The 24141-nt window shown below is 38.7% G+C and overlaps 1 protein-coding gene across 4 annotated transcripts in view; it reads right to left on the reverse strand.

The window, feature by feature from the left end:
• Window positions 1–24141, reverse strand: part of baiap2a (BAR/IMD domain containing adaptor protein 2a) — a 200062-nt gene that overhangs the window by 22898 nt on the left and 153023 nt on the right. For all 4 annotated transcript variants that reach the window (XM_062036479.1, XM_062036481.1, XM_062036478.1 and 1 more), the window contains exons 7-13: window positions 19019–19171; window positions 8741–8983; window positions 8448–8673; window positions 3616–3817; window positions 3459–3527; window positions 2919–3072; window positions 2752–2789 (exon numbers count right to left, since the gene is read on the reverse strand). In XM_062036479.1, coding sequence (XP_061892463.1) covers window positions 2752–2789; window positions 2919–3072; window positions 3459–3527; window positions 3616–3817; window positions 8448–8673; window positions 8741–8983; window positions 19019–19171 — 1085 coding nt within the window. The remainder of the gene's footprint in view (window positions 1–2751; window positions 2790–2918; window positions 3073–3458; window positions 3528–3615; window positions 3818–8447; window positions 8674–8740; window positions 8984–19018; window positions 19172–24141) is intronic.

Genomic DNA, 24141 nt, shown 5'->3' on the forward strand with positions numbered 1-24141 from the left:
TATGTTATTATGCTTCAGTAACATACTTGTTAGTAAAATAAAATAACAATTATTTTATACTAACAGTATACAAGAAGCATTTACAATTAAAACCTTGTTTACTTTTCCATCAAAAGTTTGGACAAACACTCATAAGAACATGTGTAAACTTTTAAATGGTACTTTATGTTAATAGCAAAATTGTTACATGTCGAACAGAATCATTGTAGTTCCCCTTTAACTATTTGAAAATTTTAAAAGTTTTTTTGATTTGTAAAGTAACATAATATAACCAACCATTAATATTGTTACCAAATAAAAAAACAATTTTATTATGTATGTTAGTCAAATAAAATAACTTTTATATTAACAGTATAAAAGAAGCATTTACAATTACAACCTTGTGTACATTACCATCAAGTTTGGACAAACACTCATAAGAACATATGTAAACTTTTAAATGGTATTTTATGTTAATAGCAAATTTATTACATGTCGAACAGAATCATCGTAGGTCCCCTTTAACTATTTGAATTTTTTATTTTTTTTTTTAAAGTTTTTTGATTTGTCGTTGTGGCTTGTGCAGCCCTTTGAGACACTCATAATTTCGGGCTATATATATAAACTTTGATTGAATGACAGATTTTAAAAATATAATAAACAACAATTTTCTGTTAATATTTTTGTCACTAAATAAATATGTATGTTTCACTTAACATAACATAACCAACTACTTTCTGTTAATATTTTTACCAAATAAAAAAAACAATGTTATTATGTTTCAGTTAACATACTTGTTAGTCAAAGAAAATAACTTTTATATTAACAGTATAAAAGAAGCATATACAATTAAACGTTTTAAGAACATGTGTAAACTTTTAAATAGTACTGTATGCTAATAGCAAAATTATTACATGTCGAACAGAATCATCGTAGGTATATATATTTGAAAAAGTTTTTTGATTTTTAACAATTTTCACACACAATTTTCTGTTAATATTGTTACCAAATAAAAAAACAATATTATTATGTATGTTAGTCAAAGAAAATAACTTTTATATTACCAGTATAAAAGAAGCATTTACAATTAAAACCTTGTGTACATTACCATCACAAGTGTTCTCATAAGAACATGTGTGAACTTTTAAATGGTACTTTATGTTAATAGCAACATTATTACATGTCGAACAGAATCATCGTAGGTCCCCTTTAACTATATTTGAAAAAAGTTTTTAAATGTTTTTTCATTTTTAAAGTAACATAAAATAACCAACAATTTTCTGTAAATATTGTTACCAAATAAAGAACATGTGTAAACTTTTTAAATGGTACTGTATGTTGATAACACAATTATTACATGTCGAATAACTATATTTTTAAAAAGTTTTTAAAAGTTTTTTGATTTTTAAAGTAGCATAACCAACAATTTTCTGTTAATATTGTTACCAAATAAAAAAAACAATGTTATTATGTTTCAGTTAAAATACTTGAGACTAACTTTAATATTAACAGTATAAAAGAAGCATATACAATTAAAAGTTTGGACAAACACTTAGAAGAACATGTGTAAACTTTTTAAATGGTACTGTATGTTAATAACACAATTATTACATGTTGAATAACTATATTTTTAAAAAGTTTTTAAAAGTTTTTTGATTTTTAAAGTAACATAACCAACCATTTTCTGTTAATATTGTTACCAAATAAAAAAAACAATGTTATTATGTATGTTAGTCAAAGAAAATAGCTTTTATATTACCAGTATAAAAGAAGCATTTACAATTAAAACCTTGTTTACATTACCATCAAAAGTTTGGACAAACACTCATAAGAACATGTGTCAACTTTTAAATGGTACTTCATGTTAATAGCAAAATTATTATATATCGAACAGAATCATTGTAGTTCCCCTTTAACTATTTGAAAAAAGTTTTTTAAAGTTTTTTTGATTTTTAAAGTAACATAATATAACCAACAATTAATATTGTTACCAAATAAAAAAACAATGTTATCATGTATGTTAGCCAAAGAAAATAACTTTTATATTACCAGTATAAAAGAAGCATTTACAATTAAAACCTTGTTTGCATTACCATCAAAAGTTTGGACAAACACTCATAAGAAATAGAGTGGCTGTGCCAGCAATCGGAGTGTTGCTGGTTACTGGGGTTCAATCCCCACCTTCTACCATCCTAGTCACGTCCGTTGTGTCCTTGGGCAAGACACTTCACCCTTGCTCCTGATGGCTGCTGGTTAGCGCCTTGCATGGCAGCTCCCGCCATCAGTGTGTGAATGTGTGTGTGAATGGGTGAATGTGGAAATACTGTCAAAGCGCTTTGAGTACCTTGAAGGTAGAAAAGCGCTATACAAGTATAACCCATTTATCATTTATTTATTTAACATGTGTAAACTTTTAAATGGTAATGTATGTTAACTGAATGTACAAGGTGTATTTATAATATGTTGTGTTAAGGAAATGTCATATTTCTATGAAGCTCATCTTGTATTTGAGATTGTTTATAGAAATAACTTCAGCTTTAAACCCTTTTAGTGTGTAAAGTTAACGTAAATCTGTTTGTTTATTCTGTTGCCTACTGACCAATTAAATAATAAACTAATTTATAGCAAAATGATCACATATTTTGAAGGACAACCTGTCACTTTTTTGACTGAGTGGTCTTTTGGCCTTGAAAGTGAAATAACTAAAAGCACGCTGTCCTGAAAAAAGGAGCAGTGATTTATTTTTTTTGGGTGGGGAAAAAAAAAACTTACCTGGTGGCAAAGCGAGCGTCGTAATCCTCGATAGCAGGCTGAAACATAACAAGAGATCATTAAGGTCACCAGGTGGCAGCAGAGCTCCAAGGCGGTCTGAAACTAAAATGATTGGAAGAAGTGCACTGATGGGCTGATGTGTGCATGTGTCAACTCGTGCCCCCTACCTGGGTGCCAAAGCCCGCCATGCTGTAGGGCCGTGGGCGCGTCTGTGCTAGACTTTGCGCCAACAGTCGGGCGGTCAGGCCGTAGTCGGGTGTGGGCAGGGATGCGTCACTCTCCAACAAGTTGCCCGTGCTGCTACTTTTCCCGTGATGCAGACTGGCCAGACAGGGGAAGAAAAGCCTCAGACTAAGAATTATTATTTTAACCATTAAACATCTAAACACAGTACTGAACCACAGAGACAACGAAGAGTTAACGTGAATCATCGCACAAATAAAAACTTTTTTGCTTGTTGCTAGGCAGAGTTCCTATGGCTCAATCCCAAATGTTTTTTTCCCCCCCCGCCACAACCACTAAGACTGAACAGGAACAGGAAGTCACACAGACACTACATATGAGGATGATGAGTGGTTTATTTATAAACATAAATGCTCTGTATTTATTATAAAAATGCATATCGGGACGCGTAGGAGACTAGCGCCAATCAGCCGGGCATGGTGGGGGGCGGGGGGGACCGCACTGCAATCTTGCCACTTGCTTACTTCACTTTGAGCTTCTCGCCATCGCTCTCGGGCAGCACTCGCGTGTAGGAGAAGGGGAACCAGCCACGCCTGGTTAAAAAAAAAAAAAAAAAAAAAAAACGAAGGAGAAAGTCGTTAGGATGCGTAGCGAAACATCGGGATGGGATACCCGGCTTACATTTTGTTCTTCTCGTTCTCGCCGTAGTGCCAGCCGTCGCGCGCCTCGGGCACCAGCAGGGTGATGACGTCGCCCTCGGAGAAGCTGAGCAGGGTGCCGTTGTCGCCGGCGGCGTGCGAGAAGATGGCTTGCACGCGGGAGCGCCCGTTCTTCTCCAGGCCCGCCGCCATGGAGCTGGAGCGGGGAAGGGTCCGGGTCTCTCCTGAGGCGGGGCAGAGACCGAACACAAGTATTTTATAGCATATCGGCACAAATATGAGTTGACCCTGGATATGAAGGATATACAAAAACGCACAGACGCTACTTGTAACACGTGGCTTGGCATTGTCTTGCTGAAATAAGCAGGGGCGTCCGTTGATAACATACACTACCGTTCAAAAGTTTGGGGGTCACCCAAACAATTTTGTGGAATAGCCTTCATTTCTAAGAACAAGAATAGACTGTCGAGTTTCAGATGAAAGTTCTCTTTTTCTGGCCATTTTGAGCGTTTAATTGACCCCACAAATGTGATGCTCCAGAAACTCAATCTGCTCAAAGGAAGGTCAGTTTTGTAGCTTCTGTAACGAGCTAAACTGTTTTCAGATGTGTGAACATGATTGCACAAGGGTTTTCTAATCATCAATTAGCCTTCTGAGCCAATGAGCAATCACATTGTACCATTAGAACACTGGAGTGATAGTTGCTGGAAATGGGCCTCTATACACCTATGTAGATATTGCACCAAAAACCAGACATTTGCAGCTAGAATAGTCATTTACCACATTACCAATGTATAGAGTGTATTTCTTTAAAGTTATGACTAGTTTAAAGTTATCTTCATTGAAAAGTACAGTGCTTTTCCTTCAAAAATAAGGACATTTCAATGTGACCCCAAACTTTTGAACGGTAGTGTATGTTGCTCCAAAACCGGTATGTACCTTTCAGCATTAATGGTGCCTTCACAGATGTGTAAGTTACCCATGCCTTGGGCACTAATACACCCCCATACCATCACAGATGCTGGCTTTTCAACTTTGCGCCTATAACAATCCGAATGGTTATTTTCCTCTTTGTACCGGAGGACACAACGTCCACAGTTTTCAAAAACAGTTTGAAATGTGGACTCGTCAGACCACTTTGCATCAGTCCATCTTAGATAAGCTCGGGCCCAGCGAAGCCGGCGGCGTTTCTGGGTGTTGTTGATAAAAGGCTTTCGCTTTGCATAGTAGAGTTTTAACTTGAACTTACATTATGTAGAGACCAACTGTAGTTACTGACAGTGGTTTTCTGAAGTGTTCCTGAGCCCATGTGGTGATATCCTTTACACACTGATGTCGCTTTTTCATGCAGTACCACCAGTGGGGTCGGAGGTCCGTAATATCATCGCTTACGTGCAGTGATTTCTCCAGATTCTCTGAACCTTTTGATGATTTTACGGACCGTAGATGGTGAAATCCCTTAATTCCTTGCAATATAGCTGGTTGAGAAATGTCGTTCTTAAACTGTTTGACAATTTGCTCACGCATTTGTTGACAAAGTGGTGACCCTCGCCCCATCCTTGTTTGTGAATGACTGAGCATTTCAGGGAAGCTGCTTTTATACCCAATCATGGCACCCACCTGTTCCCAATTAGCCTGTTCACCTGTGGGATGTTCCAAATAAGTGTTTGATGAGCATTCCTCAACTTTCTCCGTCTTTTTTGCCACTTGTGCCAGCTTTTTTGAAACATGTTGCAGGCATCAAGTTCCAAATGAGCTAATATTTGCAAAAAATAACAATGTTTTCCAGTTCGAACGTTAAGTATCTTGTCTTTGCAGTCTATTCAACTGAATATAAGTTGAAAAGGATTAGCAAATCATTGTATTCTGTTTTTATTTACGATTTACACAACGTGCCAACTTCACTGGTTTTGGGCTTTGTACTTGTGAATATTTGCGTGTGTGTGAGTGACGGTACATATTTTTCCAGACTTTTTCTATGGCAAAAATATTGTCTTATTTGGATAAACGGTGTATTTATAAATATTCAGTTGCTACGACAACTCACAAATTGATTTCTTGGGGTGACTATTCGATTCAGAACCAATTTTCCCAATTTACAAACCCCAAAAAACCAGTGAAGTTGGCACGTTGTGTAAATGGTAAATAAAAACAGAATACAATGATTTGCAAATCCTTTTCAACTTATATTCAATTGAATAGACTGCAAAGACAAGATATTTAATGTTTGAACTGTAAAACATTGTTATTTTTGCAACTATTAGCTCATTTTGAATTTGATGTTTCAAAAAAGCTGGCACAAGTGGCAAAAAAGACTGAGAAAGTTAAGGAATGCCCATCAAACACTTATTTGGAACATCCCACAGGTGAACAGGCTAATTGGGAACAGGTGGGTGCCATGATTGGGTATAAAAGCAGCTTCCGTGAAATGCTCGGTCATTCACAAACAAGGATGGGGCGAGGGTCACCACTTTGTCAACAAATGCGTGAGCAAATTGTTGAACAGTTTAAGAACAACATTTCTCAACCAGCTATTGCAAGGATTTCACCATCTCCCGTACGTAATATCATCAAAAGGTTCAGAGAATCTAGAGAAATCACTGATTTTAAGCCCGTGACCTTCGATCCCTCAGGCGGTACTGCATGAAAAACCGACATCAGTGTGTAAAGGATATCACCACATGGGCTCAGGGCAGCACGGTGGCAGAGGGGTTAGTGCGTCTGCCTCACAATGCGAAGGTCCTGAGTAGTCGTGAGATCAATCCCGGCCTCGGGATCTTTCTGTGTGGAGTTTGCATGTTCTCCCCGTGACTGCGTGGGTTCCCTCCGGGTACTCCGGCTTCCTCCCACCTCCAAAGACATGCACCTGGGGATAGGTTGATAGGCAACACTAAATTGGCCCTAGTGTGTGAATGTGAGTGTGAATGTTGTCTGTCTATCTGTGCTGGCCCTGCGATGAGGTGGCGACTTGTCCAGGGTGTACCCCGCCTTCCGCCCGATTGTAGCTGAGATAGGCTCCAGCGCCCCCCGCGACCCCGAAGGGAATAAGCGGTAGAAAATGGATGGATGGATGGGCTCAGGAACACGTCAGAAAAACACTGTCAGTAACTACAGTTTGTCTATACTTTACTGAGTGTTGTTAAAAGGAAAGGCCATGTAACACAGTGGTAAAAATGCCCCTGTGTCAACTTTTTTGCAACGTGTCGCTGCCATTAAACTCTAAGTTAATGATTATTCGCAAAAAAAACCTAAGTTTCTCAGTTGGAACATTAAATATCTTGTTTGGTTTTTTTTTATTTACCATTTACACAACGTGCCAACTTCACTGGTTTTGGGTTTTGTATTATCAGTAAAATGATAATACAACCTTTAAAAAACAGGTTATAGGTTACGAAAGCTCCTTTTGGACTCTAATGTATGAGGTATACGCGCAGCAAGTAAATGTGGACGTGGCCTATAAACGTACTTTGAAAAATGTATTCTTAAAAAATAACATTATGAATTGATTTGGAATCTGAATGAGGAATAATCACAATTCGGATGTGAATCGATTTTCTTCAGCAGCCCTATCAGATATTATGACAGCTTTTAAATAAACATATAAAATGTAAAAAAGTAAAACCCCAATAAAGCAAAAAAGTAATACAGTGCACACTGCAAAAACTGAAATCTAAGTAAGATTAAATATCTCAAATAAGGGTGATATTTGCTTATTTTCTGTCTGATAAGATACTTCTTCTCACTAAGCAGATTTTATGTTAGAGTGTTTTACTTGTTTTAAGGGTTTTTGTTCCTAAATGATCTCAGTAAGATATTACAGCTTGTTGCTGAGATTTGATGACCTATATTGAGTAAAACATGCTTGAAACTAGAATATCAACTGTTGCAAAGCTGTGTCATCAACACTCACAAGTATAACACTACTTTTTTTAAAGTATTTAATTTTTTACTTCAAGCATGAAAAAAAAAATCATGACTTTGACATAATTGTGTCTCATAATTAAAACAGATGACGGCCAAATGGACTTTGCTGTTTTATTTTCAATGAAACAATAGAAAATACGTACTCATATAGTAGTACAGTTGGCACAGTACAGCAAACTGACAGTTAATATTTAAACATTTAACATGTGACATTTCTAACAATTTTGAACAGAAGTTCATGCACATTCAGATTAATTCTTCAAAATTACAATAAAAAAAAAAAATTGGCCGGGGGCCGGGCTGTATATATGCACACTAATTGACTGAAAGAGCACGCACTTGGCGCTATGATGTCATGTTATCGATGGAAAAATGCCTTTTTAGACGATATGATTTGCCTGAGCGGCTAGGAGACCCCGAGAGTAACAAGTGGTTGCCTTGTTGCCTTTCCATTAAGAACAATAAATTAGTTTTTAGTATAAGTTTGCTGGTTTCAAGAAATGTAATGCCGAGCGCATATCATTATGTCAAGATAATGGCACTAGCATTTACTTAATTTAAGAATATTTTTCAACATATTGCGCAAAGAGGTCTCTTTTTTTTCTAGCAAGAAAAGTGCACTTGTTATTAGTGGGAATATACTTATTTTAAGGTATTTTTGGGTTCATTTAGGTTAGCTAATTTTACCTGTTTTGGAAAGCCTTAACAAGCCGAATTTTCTTGTTGCTATTGGCAGATAATTTTGCTTAGTTCAAATAAAATACCCCTAATTTTTGTATTTTTTTTTCTTGTTTGTGAACACTGACTTTTTGCAGTGTACAGGTCTATGGAGTGTTTATATTTCCTGTTCATTGCCGATGGGGTCAACTCATCAGAGCAAGAACAGTCTTGGTTTTTTGAATGTGGGTGTGGCTATGGTGGATATCTTACCCACTGGGTTCTTATTCTTGGCAGGCGCGGGCCTGCGCACAGGCAGGGTGTTGGAGTAGACGTCGCTGACCTGTCTCTGAGGCTGAGCCTGGGACTGCACCTGCGCCTGGGTCTGTGGAGACGGAGGTCTGACTTGGGATAAATTGCCGCCGTCCGACCAGTACTCCTCGCCGTGCGCTCCTGTTGTCCCGTTGACCATGGACATTCCGTCGGGGCCCATCAGCCTCTGGGACAAAGCGGTCAGAGCGACTGCGGAACCGTGAGACTGGACGCGAGTCAAATTGTTAACTTACCGCCTGGTGTCCGAGGCCACCGCCCATGAATACAGCCAACTCCGGGGGCACAGGAAGGGGCTGAGCTCCAGGGATGGGGTCAGAGATGACCAGGTTGGATTTTGAAGCGTGCATGGGGCTTGTGCCGCCTACGTTTCCTGAGCCCATCTGCTGGGCCAAGAGCACGGCCCTCTCTGGGAGCTTGTTGGGATCCGAACAGGCCTGCAGCCACACTGGGATCTTTTGGGTCAGGAGGTCTTTACCCTGGAAGTACGAGGGCGCAGTTACAATATGGACAAACGGAGCAAATCATAGCACTTTTTCTAAAACCTTCCACTCTTATGGGACCACTTTCTACGGATTGTGGCTGTGGGTATTTACCTCTGTGGCTGAGGAGTCTATACTTAACTTGTAGTTTAATGATTAACACTGGACTAAAGGGTGGTAGTGTGAGTGCACCCTGAGTGACTTCAATGGTGTTTCACTAATGAGTCTACTTCAATTGCTGATTGCTTGATCTTCTTTTAAGACCTTTGTTTAAAGATTGTAAACATGCGTTCACGTCAGTTTCTAGAGCCTAATTGGTTTGTAATTTATACAGTTGTGGTCAAAAGTTTACATACACTTGTAAAGAACATAATGTCATGGCTGTCTTGAGTTTCCAATAATTTCTACAACTCTTATTTTTTTGTGATAGAGTGATTGGAGCACATAGTTGTTAGTCACAAAAAAACACTCATGAAGTTTGTTGGTTCTTTTATGAACTTATGGGTCTACTGAAAATGTGACCAAATCTGCTGGGTCAAAAGAACTTTCCTCTAGAAGGTCTTATCTTTGTCCATGTGATGTCAGATGAAACAAAAATGTAGCTGTTTGGAGGAGAAAAGGTGAGGCCTTTAATCCCAGGAACATCAAACCTACCGTCAAGCATGGCGGTGGTAGTATTATGCTCTGGGCCTGCTCAGCAGCGCATGCACTTTTTGCGTCGGGTGAAAGGAGCACAGCTCCCTACCCCCATTCTACAGAGGCACTATAGAGAGCCTACTAACCAACTGCATCTCTGTCTGGACTGGAGCCTGCAGTGCCTCAGACTGGAAGTCTCTGCAGAGAGTGGTGAGGACGGCGGAAAAGATCATCAGGATTCCTCTTCCTCCTATCCAGGAAATCGCAAAAAGCCGCTGCCTGACCAGGGCTCAGAAAATCTGCAGAGACTCCTCCCACCCCCACCAATGACTGTTTTCACTACTGGAAAGAGGTTCCGCAGCCTCCGTAGCAGAACCTCCAGGTTCTGTAACAGCTTCTTCCCTCAGGCCATAAGACTCTTGAACACATCATAATAATCCCCTCAATTCCTTCCAAAAATGTATTACCTCACTGGAATATAAAGACAATATAACATACATCCATAAACGTGGATGCCTATGCAAAAGTGCAATACATTTATCGGTACAGTAATCTATTTATACTGTATCTGCACCTTATTGCTCTTTTATCCTGCACTACATCAAGCTAATGCAACAACATTTAGTTCTTATCTGTACTGTAAAGTTCAAACTTGAATGACAATACAAGGAAGTCTAGTCTAGTATAAATAAAATGGATCAAAACGTCAATGGATACTTTTTCCAGTTCTTTGGAACCACACTGAAAGGTCTTGGGCCAGTATGTTCTTGAATACTGTGTTCACCATTGGCCAGGGCCAATGGAAGTCCACAAAGGCCAAAAACAACCAGATTAAGAGGGGCTCTGTTATGTACCTACTGGTACTTGTTATTGTGTATTTGGGGTCTGCATAAATCCCAAAAATAGAGGTATGATTGCGAGAGTGAATGATGAAATCTAAATTGAACTTTTTGGCCAAAATACAGAACTTTATGTGTGGCGGAAACACTGCACAATCGGTCGAGAATCTGTGGCAAGATCTGAAACCTGCTGTTCACAAACGCTCCCATCTAATCTGACCGAGCCTGAGCTGTTTTGCAAGGAAGAATGGGCAAACATTTCAGTCACTCAATGTGCAAAGCTGGTAGAGTTACACCCTAAAATACTTTCAGCTGTAATTGCGGCAAAAGGTGGTTACACAAAGTATTGACTCAGAGGGGCTGAATACTTCTGTGTGTATGTGGCAAAATATGGAACAGTTCAAGGGGTGTGATTATTTTTGCAAGTTACTGTACATGACGACAGATGCGCTAAATGGATTGCACTTTCTATTTTGCTCTTTACGAGATACAATCATCTGCTGACAGGCTTACTAGATCAGCTTTGCATGTTTGGTTCAGGTTTGCCCATGTTTGAATACACACAAACCTTTAGTTAGTAAATCTGATATCACATGGACAAAGATAAGACCTTCTGGAGGAAAGTTCTGTGGTCAGATGAAACAAAAATTGAGCTGTTTGGCCACAATACCCAGCAATATGTTTGGAGGAGAAAAGGTGAGGCCTTTAATCCCAGGAACACCGTCAAGCATGGTGGTGGTAGTATTATGCTCTGGGCCTGTTTTGCTGCCAGTGGAACTGGTGCTTTACAGAGAGTAAATGGGACAATGAAAAAGGAGAATTACCTCCAAATTCATCAGGACAAGCTACAATCATCAGCCCGGAGGTTGGGTCTTGGGCGCGGTTGGGTGTTCCAACAGGACAATGACCCCAAACACACGTCAAAAGTGGTAAAGGAATGGCTAAATCAGGCAAGAATGAAGGTTTCAGAATGGCCTTCCCAAAGTCCTGACTTAAACGTGTGGACAATGCTGAAGAAACAAGTCCATGTCAGAAAACCAACAAATTTAGCTGAACTGCACCAATTTTGTCAAGACGAGTGGTCAAAAATTCAACCAGAAGCTTGCCAGAAGCTTGTGGATGGCTACCAAAAGTGCCTTATTGCAGTGAAACTTGCCAAGGGACATGTAACCAAATATTAACATTGCTGTATGTATACTTTTGACCCAGCGGATTTGGTCACACTTTCATAAAAGAACCAAACTTCATGAATGTTTTTTGTGACCAACAAGTATGTGCTCCAATCACTCTATCACAGTGGTCCTCAACCACCGCGGACCGATTGGTACCGGGCCGCGCAAGACAAAAAAAAAAAAGAAAAAAAAAAAAAGTTTTTATTTAAAACAAAAAATTAAATCAACATAAAAAACACAATATATACATTATATATCAATATAGGTAAATACAGTCTTCAGGGATACAGCCCGTAAGCACACATGATTGTATTTCTTTATGAAAGAAAAAAATAAAAAATAAAATTAAAAAAAAAAAAAAAAAAAAAAAAAGCCCCCCCCCCCCCGGACAAATTTTCAAGCGTTGGCTGGTCCCCAGCTACAAAAAGGTTGGGGACCACTGCTCAATCACAAAAAAATAAGCGTTGTATTGGAAACTCAAGACAGCCATGACATTATGTTCTTTACAAGTGTATGTAAGCTTTTGACCACGACTAGCAATAATAATATGGGCTGCTTGCAGCAGTCAATGGGCGTTTGCATTGCAGCAGGCCCATAATAAAAAAGGAATCTTTGTATCCACCGAATCAGTCTCAATAAGGTTGCATCTTGAAGATCTGCGATTGTCTCGTCATACATACAGAGGCAGTCATGACATCATGTCCGCATGCGGGTCAGATTGCATTCACATTAGAAACTGTGGGTTTTTATTTTTTTGTAATGTGAACGGCCTTCAATAAGAACGGTTTGGACCAAAAAAAAAATCTGACCGTGCGATGTGACTGTAGCCTTAGTCCACAAAGGTTTCTCCTCGCCGTGCATCCTTGACCCTTTTCACGCTTTCAAAAACAGGCTTGCGTGGGATAACACGCACCCGAGCTGCCCACGCTAGCAACTCACAGCCTGTGGACAAAAACACAAGCGGCGTGCTTTTGCTGAACATTTTTCATGCTTTTATCTTTAACGGCTCCCTCCTTCATTTGTCACTCCCCAGCCCCCCCCTCTTCTGTCATCGCACACACCCCTTCAGGACATTTCCTTTCATGCAGGTCGTCCCACGCACACCCTCATGCCGATTAATGACTAGACTAAAGGATGCTGCGGAAAGAAACAAGCACATATAGTCGTCGTCCAGTGGTATCTTCCAAGGCTGACAGTTAACACCCACCAGCCCCGCTGGAGACGGATGCCGGCATTCTTTACTTCAAATGTCCCCCGTCCATGTGGGAAAAGATAAGCAATTCCGCAGCGAGACTTCTCTAAATGATTTGTATGCATGTTGCTGTTGATTCAGCAATTCGAGTGAGGCTACGTAAGAACGTGCAATGAGAGATTACGACATCGAATGCAGTCCTAATACGCCAGGGGTGTCCAAAGTGCGGCCCGGGGACCATTTGCGGCCCGCAGCTAATTGTTTACCAGCCCGCCACACATTCTGGAAATGCAGTGTTTCCCACACATTCATTTATTTGTGGTGGACCGCCACGAAAGAATTAAGGCCACCAAAATTTTGTCCTGTCCAGCTTCTCAGGCAAATCATATAGTTGATGTAGATGCCCATATCGGCTGTTCAGATTTACTTTACAAAAGAGAAGTGTAGGTTTAAGATTTTTGGAGCTCTTTGTTTAGTGGATCAGATGTTTGATGAAGCTTTGTGTCTATCTACCACCACTACTGTTTTCTGTTTATTTGTTACTGACTGTGGCAGGACACCTCTGCCTCTGTTTCACTTTATGTTGCTGGTAAATAATATGGTTGTAGTAGTAGGCTAAAGTTAAATTATTTAGTATTCAAGAGACATTTTAGCTTTTACATTTTTATAAGATATATTTTTTGTAAGAACCACAATTAATAAATATATTTCAGTAAATAACTTATTGTTCAAATCTGTATATAAATATGTACATAAAGTGTTGTAATTATATTGTAAAATGGATGCATGGATGGATGGACGTTTAAAACAAAACTGTTATTATGAATTAGTAAGTATACATTTTTTGAGCCTTTTAAGAGAAAATCATATCATTGTAGTAAATTATGCAAATTACTCGATGATGTCATGGTGACCACGCCCATAGCCACGCCCCCACCGCCACAGGTATCTTGGCAGTTTATGGGAAACACTGAAATGCTATAGCAAAAATTAAAAAAAAAACTTAAAAAAGTGGAATGAGGTGAAATCTAACTAGAAAAAGTGGCAATGTTGACACAAAGCTGCCATGCAGGCTGTTTTTTTTTCTTTTGTCTATCTTTATTTTTCTTTTTTTGCCATTGCTCAAAAAAAAAAAAAAAAAAGACATATTCAACGCTCTAATTATTTCAAATATTTCACTTAAAAAATTTTCTGTGGAAAATTTTGCATATATTGTGTGGTTGCCATACAAAAACATCGTTTTATTTGACAAAAGAGCATAAAACAAACACAATAATAGTTCAAACGTAAAATTGACAGATATATCTGAAGTTGATCCCGTAACTTGTTGAAAGTTTAAAAAAAACAACTAATAAAAATGTATCACTTTATGAGTTGGGCACCTTTTGGATCCCAAATATATTTAATGGGATTTTATTTATCTTTTCACTGTGATTACTCAAAAATAATAATGAATTGATTTGGTGTTGTGCATCATTGATCTTTTTAAGGCTCTAATTACTTCACATCAAACATTGCTTTCTGAATGTTTTGGGCAGTGGGGGAAATACTGCATATTTCAGTTTTATTATAAAAAACAAAGTTGTCTTTGACAGAAAAGGCACAAAACCTTTTAGGTTTTTTTTACTTTGTATCAACCTGAAGTTGATATATTGTAGAGATTTACTGTAAGCGTTAAATAAATTAAAAAAAATAATAATTTGACTTGTTTTTAACATTTGAATGACTTAGACCCTTAATGGTCCCCGGGAGCCCTAAAGGTAAAAAAAAATAAAAATAAATCCATATATTTTGTTATGGTTTGAAAATGAAAAATATCAAAATGGCCCCCGCATGCTTTAATTTTTCCGTGTGCGGCCCTCAGTGGAAAAAGTTTGGACACCCCTGTAATACGCAGTTACAATGAAGAGGCCCCTGTGAGTGGTCAAAGCTAACGTGACTGTGAATTATATACGCCTCCAGGGCAGTTTGTGAGAAAACACTCAGAAAGGAAAGATATACAACCGTGTAGGGCTGGGCAATATGGCGTAAAACTGTATCAAGATATAAGTGTTTTCTATTGGTCAAAATCGATAATTACTGATATGTTTTATGACCTATGGAAAATATGGACCAGGAGAACAAAATAATAAATGTTAACATTTTCATTTCAAATGTAACCTTGCTTTGATTATAATCCCCTCAGCTACACTATATTGTCAAATATATATACATATATATATATATATACATATATATACATATATATATATATATATATACATATATATATACATATATACATATATATATACATATATATATATATATATATATATATATATATATATATATATATATATATATATATATATATATATATATATATATATATATATATATATATATATATATATATATATATATATATATATATATATATATATGCCACCTGCCTTGACTCACATATGAACTGGAAGTGCCATCCCATTCCTAACCCATAGGGTTTAATATGTGGGTCCACCTTTTGCAGCTATTACAGCTTCAACTCTTCTGGGAAGGCTGTCCACAAGGTTGCGGAGTGTGTTTATAGGAATTTTCCACCATTCTTCCAAAAGCGCATTGGTGAGGTCACACACTGATGTTGGTCGAGAAGGCCTGGCTCTCATTCTCCGTTCTAATCCATCCCAAAGGTGTTATATTGGGTACAGGTCAGGACTCTGTGCAGGCCAGTCAAGTTCATCCACACCAGACTCTTGTCATCCATGTCTTTATGCACTGGTGCACAGTCAGGTTGGAAGAGGAAGGGGCCCGCTCCAAACTGTTCCCCACAAGATTGGGAGCATGGAATTGTCCAAAATGTTTTGGTATCCTGGAGCATTGAAAGTTCCTTTCACTGGAACTAAGGGGCCAAAGCCCAACTCCTGAAAAACAATCCCACAGCATAATTCCTCCTCCACCAAATGTTACACTCGGCACAATGCAGTCCGAAATGTACCGTTCTCTTGGCATGGACTTGTCCATCAGATTGCCAGATGGAAAAGCGTGATTTATCACTCCAGAGAAGGCATCTCCACTGCTCTAGAGTTCAGTGGTGATGTGCTTTACACCACTGCATCCCACGCTTTGCATTTGACTTGGTGATGTATGGCTTAGATGCAGCTGCTCGGCCATGGAAACCCATTCCATGAAGCTCTCTGCGTACTGCACGTGGGCTAATTGGAAGGTCACATGAAGTTTGGAGCTCTGTAGCAACAGAAAGTCGGCGACCTCTTTGCACTATGCCCTTCAGCATCCGCTGACTCTCTCTGTCAGTTTACGTGGCCTACCACTTGGTGGCTGAGTTGCTGTTGTTCCCAAACTCTTCCATTTTTTTATAATAAAGCTGACAGTTGACTTTGGAATATTCAGGAGCGAGGAATTTCACGACTGGATTTGTAGCACAGGTGGCATCCTATGACAGTTCCACGCTGGAAATCACTGAGCTCCTGAGAGCGGCCCATTCTTTCACAAATTTCTAGTAGTTCCTATGGTAAAATGTTCTAAATCTAAACAAATGTGACAAAATGTACTCCCCGATTGTAGTGACTATGACTTTAAAGGCCTACTGAAATGAATTTTTAAAATTTAAACGGGGATAGCAGATCCATTCTATGTGTCATACTTGATCATTTCGCGATATTGCCATATTTTTGCTGAAAGGATTTAGTATAGAACAATGACAATAAAGTTTGCAACTTTTGGTCGCTGATTAAAAAAAGCCTTGCCTGTACCGGAAGTAGCGTGACGTCACAGGAGGTAGGATTCCTCACAATTCCCCGTTGTTTACAATGGAGCGAGAGAGATTCGGACCGAGAAAGCGACGATTACCCCATTAATTTGAGCGAGGATGAAAGATTCGTGGATGAGGAACATTAGAGTGAAGGACTAGAGGCAGTGCAGGGTGTATCTTTTTTTGCTCTGACCGTAACTTAGGTACAAGGTCTCATTGGATTCCACACTCTCCTTTTTCTATTATGGATCACGGATTTGTATTTTAAACCACCTCGGATACTATATCCTCTTGAAAATGAGAGTCGAGAACACGAAATGGACATTCACAGTGACTTTTATCTCCACGACAATACATCGTTGACGCACTTTAGCTACGGAGCTAACGTGATAGCATCGGTCTCAAATGCAGATAGAAACAACATTTTAAAAAACCCTGACTGGAAGGCATACTTGCCAACCCTCCCGTTTTTAGCGGGAGACTCCCGGTATTCAGCGCCTCTCCCGATAACCTCCCGGCAGAAATTTTCTCCCGACAAACTCCCGGTATTCAGCCGGAGCTGGAGGCCACGCCCCCTCCAGCTCAATGCGGACCTGAGTGGGGACAGCCTGTTCTCACGTCCGCTTTCCCACAATATAAACAGCTTGCCTGCCCAATGACTTCATAACTGTAGAATGATCGAGGGCGAGTTCTTGGTTTCTTATGTGGGTTTATTGTTAGGCAGTTTCATTAACGTCCTCCCAGCGCGGTAACAACACACAACAATAGCAGTCACGTTTAGTCTACCGTAAAGCAGTTTTTCTGCCGTAAACAGCAATGTTGGGACACTCTTAAACAGGACAATACTGCCATCTACTGGATAGCCTACAGAACACTGAAATTCAAGTATTTCTTTTATTTATATGTATAATAAAAAATAAAAAAATAAAAAATATATATATATATATATATATATATATATATATATATATATATATATATATATATATATATATATATATAGCTAGAATTCACTGAAAGTCAAGTATTTCATACATATATATACATATGAAATACTTCAGTTGGTGAATTCTAGCTTAAATATATTCCCCTCTTAACCACGCCCCCAACCACGCCCCCGCCGTCGATCGTTGGAACGCAGGTGAACACGGCTGTTGATGGGAAGATGAGGGCTGGCTGGCTGGCGTAGGTGGAGCTCTAATGTTTTTATCATAGTTCTGTGAAGTCCGGTTGCTAAGTTGCTAAATTAACCTTAGCGTCGTTAGCAACAGCATTGTTAAGCCTTACCAGGCTGAGAATTTTTAACCGTGTAGTTACATGTACATGGTTTAATAGTATTGTTGATCTTCTGTCTATCCTTCCAGTCAGGGATTTATTTATTTTGTTTCTATCTGCATTTGAGACAGATGCTATCACGTTAGCTCATGCTACAGAGGTTCGTCGATGATGGGTGTCCTTCGTCGCGCCGTCGATCGCTGGAACGCAGGTGAGCACGGCTGTTGATGTAACCGTGTAGTTACATGTACATGGTTTAATAGTATTGTTGATCTTCTGTCTATCCTTCCAGTCGGGGGTTTATTTCTTTTGTTTCTATCTTCATTTGAGAACGATGCGATCACGTTAGCTTAGTAGCTAAGTGTGTCACAGATGTATTGTCGTGGAGATAAAAGTCACTGTGAATGTCCATTTCGCGTGCTCGACTCTCATTTTCAAGAGGATATAGTATCCGAGGTGGTTTAAAATACAAATTCGTGATCCACAATAGAAAAAGGAGAGTGTGGAATCCAATGAGCCAGCTTGTACCTAAGTTACAGTCAGAGCGAAAAAAGATACGTCCATCACTGCCTCTCTAGTCCTTCACTCTAACGTTCCTCATCTACAAATCTTTCATCCTCGCTCAAATTAATGGGGTGATCATCGCTTTCTCGGTCCGAATCTCTCTCGCTCCATTGTAAACAATGGGGAATTGTGAGGAATACTAGCTCCTGTGACGTCACGCTACTTCCGGTACAGGCAAGGCTTTTTTTATCAGCGAGCAAAAGTTGCAAACTTTATCGTCGATTTTCTCTACTAAATCCTTTCAGCAAAAATATGGCAATATCGCGAAATGACCAAGTATGACACATAGAATGGATCTGCTATTCCCGTTTAAATAAAAAAAACATCATTTCAGTAGGCCTTTAAGATTTCATCATTGATATATAAACTATCAGACTGCGTGGTCGGTAGTAGTGGGTTTCAGTAGGCCTTTAACAACTCTTCCAGACTCCCTTTTGGCACTAGAAAAGATAAATTAGAACACATTACCTTGGCGTCCAATAATTAGCCCTATGGGATGCAATTAGTCTTGATTGAACCTAAGGTCGGCAAATCGGGACACCTGCTGTACCTGCTTAAATGTTTAAGTGCTTAGCAGTGTTGCTACAATCATTCACCGGTTACCTTGCCGTGGTAGGCGCTGCTGTTCTTGGCCACGGCACACTGGCGGTCCACCAGGAAGCAGTACCGCCGACGTTCCTCGGACAAGGCCGTCTTGTAGCCCTCGGCGATGAAGGTGTCCAGCTCGGTCTGCTTGCTGCTGATGGTCTCCACGAACTGCGTGGGGTGAACACACACACATCACCATTAGTGTGGAGGAGTACAGTCGCTGACATTTCGACACAACCATAAAACAGGAGTGGCTCCGGGCTGTTTAAAAATGTATCTAATCTAAAACGACGCTGAATGAACACGAACAATAGCCTTTTTTTTTTTTTTTGGCTAAATGACCACCGCCAATCTGCTGAGGCGGATCGAGGGAGATGATAAATTCAGAGCAGCCTGACCTTACTCTGCTCCTGCTCTTAACACATTGTTGCCATCAAAATTAAAGGCTTTTTGATGCTCGTTCATTTTGGCTGTGAAAACCAGAAATATTGCCGACGAGGCTGGAGTTCAAAATCTTTCTACTCATCTCCTGAGAAAAAAAAGTTTCGTTTCCTACTGACTTTGCGCTGGAAAAAAGTGCAACTGTGAGCACATTTAACAGCAGGAAGGAAAGAGGTTGGCTATTAAAATGACGGTAGATCCGCAGGTGACCTTTGGTTCTTTTTGAGCTTTTTTTTTTTACTAAATAATCCTCTTGTCTGAACGAGCGACAAGATTCTTAAGGTCAGACAAAGTAACCCAGGACATAAAAGCCAGAGCACACACAAGGCGCTATTATAAAAGCCCCCTCAGGTTTCTACCCGGCTCGGATGTCTTGTTGGGGAGATGAATAGACACAAGATGTTGCTGCAACTACCAACTATTGACAGCCATGTTTGTTTCTTTGTCATTACATTTGATTCTTATTTACTTCTTGTGTCTTCATAATTCAACGACTTAGGGGCCATTTGTTGCTCACATTTTTTTTGGCTTGCTACCTACTAGTGTTGTCCCGATACCAATATTATATTATATTATTATACAAACCCCGTTTCCATATGAGTTGGGAAATTGTGTTAGATGTAAATATAAACGGAATACATCCTTTTCAACCCATATTCAGTTGAATATGCTACAAAGACAACATATTTCATGTTTAAACTAATAAACTTTTTTTTTGTTGCAAATAATCATTAACTTTTGAATTTGATGCCAGCAACACGTGACAAAGAAGTTGGGAAAGGTGGCAATAAATACTGATAAAGTTGAGGAATGCTCATCAAACACTTATTTGGAACATCCCACAGGTGAACAGGCAAATTGGGAACAGGTGGGTGCCATGATTGGGTATAAAAGTAGATTCCATGAAATGCTCAGTCATTCACAAACAAGGATGGGGCGAGGGTCACCACTTTGTCAACAAACGCGTGAGCAAATTGTTGAACAGTTTAAGAAAAACCTTTCTCAACTAGCTATTGCAAGGAATTTTAGGGATTTCACCATCTACGGTCCGTAATATCATCAAAGGGTTCAGAGAATCTGGAGAAATCACTGCACGTAAGCAGCTAAGCCCGTGACCTTCGATCCCTCAGGCTGTACTGCATCAACAAGCGACATCAATGTGTAAAGGATATCACCACATGGGCTCAGGAACACTTCAGAAACCCACTGTCAGTAACTACAGTTGGTCGCCATCTGTATGTGCAAGTTAAAACTCTCATATGCAAGGCGAAAACCGTTTATCAACAACACCCAGAAACGCCGTCGGCTTCGCTGGGCCTGAGCTCATCTAAGATGGACTGATACAAAGTGGAAAAGTGTTCTGTGGTCTGACGAGTCCACATTTCAAATTGTTTTTGGAAACTGTGGACGTCGTGTCCTCCGGACCAAAGAGGAAAAGAACCATCCGGATTGTTATAGGCGCAAAGTTGAAAAGCCAGCATCTGTGATGGTATGGGGGTGTATTAGTGCCCAAGGCATGGGTAACTTACACATCTGTGAAGGCGCCATTAATGCTGAAAGGTACTTACAGGTTTTGGAGCAACATATGTTGCCATCCAAGCAACGTTATCATGGACGCCCCTGCTTATTTCAGCAAGACAATGCCAAGCCACGTGTTACATCAACGTGGCCTCATGGTAAAAGAGTGCGGGTACTAGACTGGCCTGCCTGTAGTCCAGACCTGTCTCCCATTGAAAATTTGTGGCGCATTATGCAGCCTAAAATACCACAACGGAGACCCCCGGACTGTTGAACAACTTAAGCTGTACATCAAGCAAGAATGGGAAAGAATTCCACCTGAGAAGCTTCAAAAATGTGTCTCCTCAGTTCCCAAACGTTTACTGAGTGTTGTTAAAAGGAAAGGCCATGTAACACAGTGGTGAACATGCCCTTTCCCAACTACTTTGGCACGTGTTGCAGCCATGAAATTCTAAGTTAATTATGTATATAAGTTTATGAGTTTGAACATCAAATATGTTGTCTTTGTAGTGCATTCAATTGAATATGGGTTGAAAAGGATTTGCAAATCATTGTATTCCGTTTATTTTTACATCTAACACAATTTCCCAACTCATATGGAAACGGGGTTTGTACTTTCTGGGTGTCTCAATCAGTAGAAAATGTAAAATTCCATCCCGTTTTTTAAGGCGGTCTGTCATAATGTTTTTAGACATTATTGTGAGGTTTTGTATTAGTGTTAGGACCCAAACACACATACTGTACAGCACATTTTCACAGCTTATGTGTGTGTGTGCGTGCGTGCGCATAATTATATATTTATATATATATATATATATATATATATATATATATATATATATATATATATATATATATATATACATACATATATATATATATATATATATATATATATATATATATATATATATATATATATATATACATATATATATATACATATATATATACATATATATATATACATATATATATACACATACATACATACATACATACATACATACATACATACATACATACATACATACATACATACATACATACATATATATATATATATATATATACATATATATATATATATATATATATATATACATATATATATATATATATATATATATATATATATATATATATATATATATATATATATACATATATATATATATATATACAGTATATATACATAGATATAGATCAGGGATGTCCAAAGTGCAGCCCGAGGCCATTTGCAGCTCGCAGGTCATTTTTTAACGGCCCCTCGGCCCATTTTAAAATACGATTAAAAAAATTAAAAACCTAAAAAGTGGTATGAAAGACCAAACAGGTGAAATGTAACAAGAAAATGATGCAATGTTTACTCTAATAACACAAAGCTGCCATGTAGGCTGTTTCTTTCTTTAAAAAATAATAATGAGTGAAATGAAGTATTGACCTATCCAAGGCTACAATTACGTCATATTAAATATTGCACTTTGAGATATTTTTTTGGGAAAATGTTGCATATTTTGTGTTTGCCATATAAAAAATGTAGATGTTTTTTTTTTGTTTTTTTTTCAAAGAAGGGCCTAAAACGAACAAACAAAAAACATAAACAACAATACAACTTATAATTGACAGATAGATCTGAAGTTGATCTCGAGATTATTGTGTTAAAAGTATAATTTATTTTTTAACACTTTAATGAGTAGGACCCCTTTGGTTCCCCAATAATTTTTGTGTGATTTGTTTTTAAGTGTCATCGCTCAAAAAATAATAATGAATTAAAAACAATGGTGTTATGAGTTATTGACCTTTTTAAGGCTCCAATTATTATATAATCTGAAATATTCCACTTAAAAATTTTATTGGGTGAAAATATTGCATATTGTGTTTTTTTCCATAAAAAAAACAGGGTTTTCTTTGACAAAAAGCGCATACGACTTAAATCTTTAAAAACGTTATATTGACAGACAGACCTAATGTTGATCTAGAGATTTAAAACTTGAATAATAATAAAAATAATAATACTGAATAATGACACATTTTTTATATTTTTTTGACCAGAACCCCTTGGGGTCTCCGGGATCAAGCCTGAGTGGAGGCCTAAATGTATATTTTTTTATACACATATTGTATTGGTTTTTAAAATAAAAAAATATCAAAATGGCCCCCGCTTGCTTTGATTTTTCAGTGTGCGGCCCTCAGTGGAAAAAGTTTGGACACCCCTGATATACATATACCGGCCCCCAGACATGTTTTTTTTCTCTAAATGTGGCCCCCGGGTCAAAATAAATGCCCAGGCCTCCATAAGCTCATGGTAGTAAGGGCGTCCTAACTAACTTTGCCATACCAGACTTCTCTCTGTGGACTACACAGGGAAATCCCAACATTCCCAAACAACATCACTCTCTCTCGTCTTCTTTCTTGTGGGAATTCAAACCGCATTTTCCCCCTGCGCTTCATCATCTCCTCTCTTTGGAGTAAAAAGAAACTCCCCCGGACACACACAAGAAAAATATTTACGTGTCACCTCCCAACATCAAATTTGTATGCAAATCCTCCGCATCCATCGACCGTACGCTTTTATTAACAACCCCAGCAGGTGCGTGAACCTCAGTCTGGTACCCTGGTACCACGTAATGAGCTTTTTAGCATCTTGGCGGCGACTTTATACGATGGATAAGATGGTGGGTGTGTGTGTGTGTGTGTGTGTGTGTGTGAGTGTGTAGGGGGAAGACAACCAGGCCTGTCTCCAAGTGTGTGTGTGATGGAGCAGGAGTAGGGGAGATGGAGCGTGAAGCGGCTGGCTATCAATCAAACGCCATCTGTTTCCCCAAGCCAGACTCGCACTTGAAATCTTTGGTTTTAATGAAGAGATAAGATAAGACGTTATGCGTCTTATCTGCGGGAATAACACCATGTGGAGGAGAAGAGGATGAGAAAAGAGGGCGGGAGGGGGGAAATAGAGCCTCAGTATCTTTACGTCCTCCGTACCGGTACTAAAATTATTTCGGTAATTTTCTAAATAAAGGGGACCACAAAAAAATTGCATTATTGGCTTTATTTTAACAAAAAAATCTTAGGGTACATTAAACATATGTTTCTTATTGCAATTAAGTCCTTAAATAAAATAGTGAACATACAAGACAACTTGTCTTTTCGTAGTAAGTAAACAAACAAATTAGTCT

The sequence above is a fragment of the Entelurus aequoreus genome, linkage group LG25, assembly GCF_033978785.1.
Source record: "Entelurus aequoreus isolate RoL-2023_Sb linkage group LG25, RoL_Eaeq_v1.1, whole genome shotgun sequence".
Classification (NCBI taxonomy): domain Eukaryota; kingdom Metazoa; phylum Chordata; class Actinopteri; order Syngnathiformes; family Syngnathidae; genus Entelurus; species Entelurus aequoreus.